Source organism: Tympanuchus pallidicinctus, unplaced genomic scaffold, assembly GCF_026119805.1.
Source record: "Tympanuchus pallidicinctus isolate F22 unplaced genomic scaffold, pur_lepc_1.0 scaffold14, whole genome shotgun sequence".
NCBI classification, from domain to species: domain Eukaryota; kingdom Metazoa; phylum Chordata; class Aves; order Galliformes; family Phasianidae; genus Tympanuchus; species Tympanuchus pallidicinctus.
The window spans coordinates 11,444,769-11,452,242 of record NW_026294659.1 but is presented as its reverse complement, the minus strand read 5'-3'; the positions used below and the strand labels follow the sequence as shown (position 1 = coordinate 11,452,242).

Sequence of the window (7,474 nt, the reverse complement as noted above, 5' to 3'; positions counted from 1 at the left end):
CTGGCCCGCCTCCCGCGGCCTGCCCCGCTGTAGCTCCGCGCTCCGCCAGCCCTCCGGCCTCGCTCCGAGCTCTCGCGACTATGCTGCCCGTCCGCGGGCCGGCCCTGTGCTCCGCGCTGCGGCGGGTAGCGCCCTGCGGCTTCGCCTCCTTCCACTGCTCCGCCCGCCGCCCCCGCGGCGCCCGCGTCGCTGTGGTGAGTGAGGCGGGGGAACGGGGCAGCGCAGCAGGGGGAGGAAATTGGTAGCGTCCATCCGGCCCCGTTCCCGTGTTGGTGAAAGGGCAGCGGAGCTCGGTGTTGGGGTGGCGGTGGGAGGGCTCGGCGTACCGTGAGGCCTGGCTGAGAAGAGCGGCAGTTGAGTGGTAAAGCTGTTCTTGGAATAGCGCACCTCCGAGAGAGCCAGGTCACGGTAGGAATTTATGTAAATTTGGGCTTCTGTGGAGCCTGGAGTTGAGTTCTTTACATAGAACTTCTTTGCAGTTAGGATGACAGAGCACTGGAACAGGCTGCACAGAGGTTGTGAAGTCGCCTTCTGTAGAGATACTCAAGACCTGGCTCGACGTCTATCTGTGTGACCTACTGTAGGGTACCTGCTTTAGCTTGGACTTGATTAGCTCCTGAGGGTCCTTCCAACCCCCTGCTACTCTGTAATTCTGTGCGTTACAGAGAGCTCAATGTGAATGCTGACGTTTTAGCAAACCATCACCCTTCAAATAAAGACTGGAAAACAGACTTTATTGTTGACATTAGCCATGTAAACTTCTGACTATAGTAAAAGGTAGTTTTTGTAACTAGAAAGGTACTGGCACAGCAGAAGAGAACAGTGCTTTAGTATAGAATCATAGAATTGTTAAGGTTGCAAAGACCACTAAGATCACCCAGTCCAACCAGCAGCCCATCACACCATGCCCACAGCTCATGTCCCTCAGTGCTACATCCACACAGTTCTTGAACACCTTCACGGATGGTGATTCCACCACCTCCCTGGGCAGCCTGTGCCACTGCCTCACTGGTCTTGAGAAGTGGTTCCTAATATCCAACCTGGTACTCCATTCCCTTTCATCACTGTTACCAGGGAGTAGAGATCAACCCTCATCTCACCGCACCCTCCATTCAGGTGGTTGTAGAGAGCAATGATGTCTCTCCTAAGCCTCATCTTCTCCAGATTGAACAATCTAGCTCCTTCACCCACTCCCTGTAAGTTCTCCAGACCCCTCACACCTCTGTTACCCTTCTCTGGATTCACTCCAGGGCCTCATTGTCTTTCTTGTAGTGAGGAGCCCAGAACTGAACACAGCACTGGAAGGACAGCCTCATCAGAGGGATGATCACCTCCCTAGTCCTGCTGGCAACACTATTTTTGATACAACCCAGGATTTTAAGGAGTTTCAAGAACGTTTAGCAAGTGTTGTGTAAAGAAGATAAGTACAGGACAGTTGCTTTTGTGTTTATTCATTCTGTGCTCACCAAAAGATGTAATAAAAATGTAAAAAGTAAAGATCACTTGTAAATATCTGAGCAATGAAGCTGTAGTTAGCTGTAGTTAATGTGGACAACAAAATGTTGTCTGATCTAGTGAAGAGGTGGTGGGACATCAAGACTGATAGCAGAGAACTGGATGTGAAAAGCTGAAAGCCCCTCCAAATCCCAAGTTTCTAACTAAGACAGTTTCTGTTCGTGTATCTGCGATAAAAAAAAAACTTTCAGATTTCAGAAATACAAGGGTAAAGCCAGGAGGGAAGAGGGGAAATGGACGCTCTTCAACTGGATTTTTTCCTTGGAGAAAACGGAACCGAAACTCTCAGAAGTGTTTGTGTATACACTTTCAAGAACCAGAGAGCACTTCGGATTGTTTGTTTGTTTGTTTGTTCTTACAACCTCTTTTTTTTTTTTTTCCTTTTTTAATCCTTCTTTTTTTTCCTCCTTTCTTCTACTTTGTGAAAGATTCCCTCCAGCCATACAAGAACAGCTTATTGCTTTGTGCTTTTTCATCTCCTTTGTGTTATGAGCAAACTGAAAATAATATTACCATGGTAGTAAGGTGTAGTTAATGTTTTCTAATTGGGTTGAAAGTGATTTAACTATTAATCGGTGATTTGGATCCTCCGACAAAACGCAGCAGCAGTTGTAAGTGCCATAATTGTGCTTCTAACCCACTTGGGTTTGATTTGCATGTAGGTAAGAGCGTGTTTCAAACCTTAATGACACTTGATACATCGAATGTATGGCACTCAAAATAACCCACTGCATTCATGATACTTTGCCAGTTTATAAACTCTGAGGAACAAGTACAAGAGCAAATAAATAAACTGTAGTTCTCTTTGAGCCCTGGCTGTCTGGGGTGGGTAGCTAAAAATAGGGAATGCCAGTTCTGCTGTATGTCAAATGGCAGTGCTGGGACAAATGGTGTGATGCTGACTGGCTTGGCAAAGAGTTTGTCCTGAAGTTATTTCTATTCTCCTATTTATTTCATTTGTGTTTTTAAAATTTAAGGACTGTACAAACTTTCGTATCACTTGAAGTACTTGATTTTCCTATTGCAGGTCTTGTCTGGCTGTGGTGTCTACGATGGCACAGAAATCCACGAGGCTTCTGCGTAAGTTACCTTGTGAAATTGTTGGCTCAAAAGAAGTTTGCTTTATGTTAGAGAGCCCTATTGAATTCATTTCTGCAATCTCTGGTGTTGAACTTTCCCTGAAAGATGTGGTATAGTTTTCCTTCAGAGTCCTGTTGTGGGTTTGTGAGGCTTTTGTCAAAGCATAACTGGGAGCTTGCATTGCATTCTTGCTATATGATCCCTGTCCAAAGATGCAGAGCACTGCAGGTGGTGCCAGAGCAATGAGTTAGAGACTGTTCTTCCTTCAGAGACAGAAATTCAGGCTTCCAGAATCAATTTCAGCAGAGATAAGTAGAGAGTTAGGTTCATAATTGTCTGGAATTTTCATCCTGGAGCTAAATTCAACACCGTAAATGTTAATTCTCAAGTTGAATTGTTAACTCTTAATATTTGTTAATAAGAGATCTTTCACCTCGATTAAGTGTGCTCCTAGTGTTAATGGTGGGACTCTTCTATAACACCCAAGAATTTGCAATGAGAAAAGAAGTTTGTATGGTTCCTGAAGGAGAACACTGAGCAAGGAAACTTGTCTGTAGCTTTCCTGACCATCCTCCAGACTGACTTTCAGTTCTACTCTGAGCTTTGGTGTTACACCAAAGAGGGGTGTTTCTTGCTCCCTCTTTTGCTCCTACTTTGATAGGATGTGTTCTTCCTCTTTTTTCAAAATCAGGTGGAATGTTTCTAGCAAGACATACAGGACAGATAAATCCTCTCTCCTAAGGTTTTCAGCATGTTTTGTTTCTGTTTTTGTAGTGTACTGGTACACCTTAGTCGTGGGGGAGCTGAGGTTCAGATGTATGCTCCAGATGTTCCTCAGATGCATGTCATTGACCACAGTAAGGGGCAACCAACTGAAGCTGAGTCAAGGTAAAGCCATGTTACTGTGATTCCTGTGACTCCTGGGTCTTCACCTTTGGTGTTTTTCAGAGGTAGCAGCCTGTAACTGAGCTGAGAGCCCTTTGCTGGCTGGCTTTAATAGCTTGATGCAAGCTGGTGCTTTGCTGGAGATTAAAAAGTAATAGTTCTGGTGGATGCTGATATATCAAAAGCATCTATAGCTTCAGTTATTGAGTGCCCTGTTTCTCACTTCCTCCCTTCCTCTGCCAAAACTTTCCTTATGCTCTTTTGTGTGCAGATAATTAATGCGTGTCATTGTTTTATTTCTGGTTCTTGAAGGAATGTTTTAGTGGAATCTGCAAGGATTGCTCGTGGCAAAATCACTAACCTGGCTAAGCTTACGACAGTGGACCATGATGCTGTGATATTCCCTGGTGGATTTGGAGCTGCTAAAAATTTGTAAGTGTCAATTAAATATTATATTCCTTCTTTGTAATTCACACAGTAAAATCAAGGAGTAACAAATGGCTTTATTTAACACACACGCAACTACTGTTTAATAAGGAACACTCCATTCAAATTGTTAAAGTAAGTGCTGTTTGTGATGGTTTCCAGTTACAATTCTTGATGGCACTAGCAATATTGGTGAGAATTGGAGAATTTAGATAATGCATGACAAGTACTTTTCCCCCTGCCTTTGTGGTGATCCTTTTTGAGGTTGACTGAGACAAGCAAAGGTAAAACTTCATTAGTTTCAGATGCTGCTAGTATTATCCTTCTTTTCCTTCATGGCAAAAAGTATTCTCTTGCATTAGTAACTATAAAATAATAACTAGTTTAGAAAAAAAAAAAAAAAAAAAGAAAGTATTAGCCACAAGGAATTCTAATTGTTTTGTTATTTTGTTGGCTTTGGGAAATTTGACTTACTTTATGAATTTTTTGTGTCAGCATTGTTGTTCTTCTCAGTAATCCTAGAAAGCTAATTTAATACTTCTTTTATCTAGATGTTTATTTTAAATAAGTAGCTGTATGACATGCCTAAAACCTTAGAAGTGAATCATTTTGACTAATGCATTGCTGGTCAACTGCAGCATTGTTCAACTTTTTCAGAAAGTTTTGTGTTTGTACTGTCCTCAAGAGCCAAGAGCCAGGGCAGATAGATAGCCCTATTTGTAGATTTATGGTGAGGAATAAAGTTTCTTATTGTGGCAGATCTACATTTGCTGTTGATGGGAAAGATTGCAAGGTGAACACAGAAGTTGAACGTGTCTTGAAAGACTTCCACAAAGCGGGCAAACCTATTGGGTATGTATGTTGGTCAGATAGGGGTATTTGTTTGCACGTGGAGACCAAGCGTGTTTTGCAGTTGATGTGTGGCTCTTATGCTGGAGCTAGAAAAAAACCAGCTTTTTTATTTTATCAGTTGTAGCTTATTTTTAAAATGCTTTTTTTTCAAGGTGTGTGTGTGTAGGTATTTGTGAAAGAAGACACTAAGAAAATGTTGAGTGGGTGTTGCTTTGGTATGCCTTTCACATTTGTAAGACCGCATCCATTTGGGTCTTTCCAATCATGACCAAGTTTTGAAAGAGTGCCATCACAACATTGTTTTTGTGATTCCCTTTGTTGTAGTCTTTGCTGCATTTCCCCGGTGTTGGCAGCAAAAGTTCTTTCTGGTGCTGAAGTAACTGTGGGCCATGAAGAGGAGGAAGGTGGCAAGTGGCCTTATGCTGGAACTGCAGGAGCCATTAAAGAACTGGGAGGAAAGCATTGTGTGAAGGAAGTAACTATATCCTTTCCTGTTAATTTCCACATGAAGAGTTCAGTAACGTGTCATTGTGGTAATGAATACATGCAGGATCTGTGCTTTTCTACTAACACTGTAGTTTAGAGGGAATATATGGTTTGTAGCAGATAGCACGTGTAAAATGATGTGTGATTAGAAAACATTGTCTTCTGTACCCAGCTGTGTAATCTGAAGTTCTCAGTTATTGCCAGAGATCTTCTTTGGACACCTGCTAACACAGACCAGAATTGCCAAGTGAATTTGTGCATAAAACTGTCATGAGATACAGTTCATCAGTTACCTTTGAGATATATATTTTTTCTTTTCCAGGAGGCTGAGGCTGAGTTCAAACTGTACTCAGAGAGAGGCGTTTTATTGCAATCAGTAGGTTCTATAAGTTTTCCTGTGTTTCTTGATGATGTCATTCCTACAGATCGCTCTGGCAGTGGTTGTGCTTCGGGCAATATAGCTTCTACTATCTCAGGCTACAGGTTGCAGCTGTCTTTATAGCTGAACTTGGAGGTGTCCGTTTATGGGATAATAGAGTTGTAAGGTTATGTCAGTGATGGTTTACTTTGCAGGTAGCATTTGCAAGTCAGTCACAGGCTGTGTTTTCCTTAACTTCTTTTTACGAAGCTCACGTGGATACCAAAAACAAAGTGGTGACTACCCCAGCATTTATGTGTGAAACAGAATTACATAACATCTTTGATGGCATTGGGGCCATGGTAAAGAATGTGCTGAAATTAACCGGCAAATAAAACATCTATTTCTGACATGAAAAGCAGAAATGTTTAAGTTGGAGGTATAGTATTAACAGCTGTATGGACCAATGGAAGTATTTTCATCTGCTTTTCCTGTTCACAGTCTGATAATTGCTTTTATGAAGCTGATCGACTCCCAGCTGTGCTGCAGGGTTTTTGTGAAGGAGCTGCCTGTGGGAGGGCTTACACTATGCAAACAGTCTGGCCTGGGACGTTGAGCATTCTCTTGAGCTTTTTCAGCTGGAGGGAGCTGTGCAGATGTGTTTGGCAGCAGTCGTCACAGTGCACCAGTATCAAGTCATTTCCTTGAGAACAAAAAGCAACTGAAGTTTCTTTCAGAAATGGGAGGAGGATGTGTTGTAGAGACACAGCAGATGCAGTGCCACTGTATCCATCCAGTAGATGAAGAATGGTAGTAGAGTGGAATTAGTGTGTAATTCATTGTTGATGTGCTCAGATCTGTATCTGTGAACTATAAGCCAGGGCCAGCTGACTCTGTATTTTCCACATCCTACTGTTGGCTTAAAGTTAATTACAAGATTTAAGTTTTCCTCTTCCATGTTTTCGCCAAGGAGCCATTCTGAATATCAGCTTCTTAGCTGTCACAGTACTGGCACTTTGAAAAATTCATCCATTGGCCCATCTTAGCTGAAAAGGTCTTGAAAGGGAGGAGAGAAAATCTGCTGATGCGACGCACAATTTTTAAGGATAATGTCCTTACTGAAGTAGTTGCACAACTAGCAAATGGATAGAAGAAAAAAATTGAAAATACCCTCACTTTCCCTGCTTCAGAGTAGTAAAACTTTCTCCAAAGGAACGCTGAATGTCTAAAATAATGATGAAATAAATTAATCTGTCTTTATCTTCATCTTTGTTTTATAACTGCCTCTGATTATTTGTTTATACATGCTAGCTGTTCTTCTGCTTTTCAGTTCCCTTTACATATTTGAGGTATTTTTAATATACAGAATCCAAAATCTCCTTCCTCACCTTCCAAGCTACTTGCCACCTTTCTATTCATCATGAAACAACATTTCTCAGGTCAACACAAACAGAAAGACACCCTTCCTTTTATGTAACAGACGTGCTGAAGGAAACCCCTATCTTTCAGGGATAGTTGTGTGTTTCATAAATTAGACCTACAAGACTTAGAGTGGATTGGAAATACTGTCTATGGCTGAAGAGTCACTAAGGATATGGAATGATAGTTTTTACTGTTGGGAAGAAAGGAGGAATGAAACTGAGAATGGACATTATCAGTGTGCTTGGTAAATGTTCATGAAGAATGTGTTTCTGCTTCTCGACCATTTTAGCACACGATCCATTCTTTGTCATTAAAAATCACGTTAGATTTAGAAGATCTGAAGTTGCCCTCCAAAGGCTTTGTTTTCTTCAAGGGCTGCATAGACATCCTTTGTACAGATCACAGACTCCAGTGTGGTTATAAGAAATCGTGCACTGTCATCATGGCAGC

The 7,474-nt window shown here is 41.9% G+C and overlaps 1 protein-coding gene across 1 annotated transcript; it reads left to right on the top strand.

The window, feature by feature from the left end:
- GATD3 (glutamine amidotransferase class 1 domain containing 3) lies at window positions 1–6,865 on the top strand. The gene is made up of 7 exons (XM_052674271.1): window positions 1–194; window positions 2,543–2,595; window positions 3,370–3,483; window positions 3,793–3,912; window positions 4,666–4,758; window positions 5,083–5,239; window positions 5,869–6,865. Exons 1-7 carry the CDS (start codon window positions 81–83, stop codon window positions 5,995–5,997), a joined length of 780 nt encoding a protein of 259 aa, XP_052530231.1. The 5' UTR covers window positions 1–80; the 3' UTR covers window positions 5,998–6,865.
- Window positions 6,866–7,474: the final 609 nt, after the last annotated feature.

Excerpts from the sequence above, each read along its gene's own strand:
- GATD3 (XM_052674271.1), top strand. The coding sequence starts at position 81 with ATGCTGCCCGTCCGCGGGCCGGCCCTGTGCTCCGCGCTGCGGCGGGTA. Across the intron at positions 3,913-4,665 it reads TTTGGAGCTGCTAAAAATTT|ATCTACATTTGCTGTTGATG; the intron begins GTAAGTGTCAAT and ends TTATTGTGGCAG. Across the intron at positions 5,240-5,868 it reads ATTGTGTGAAGGAAGTAACT|GAAGCTCACGTGGATACCAA; the intron begins ATATCCTTTCCT and ends ACTTCTTTTTAC.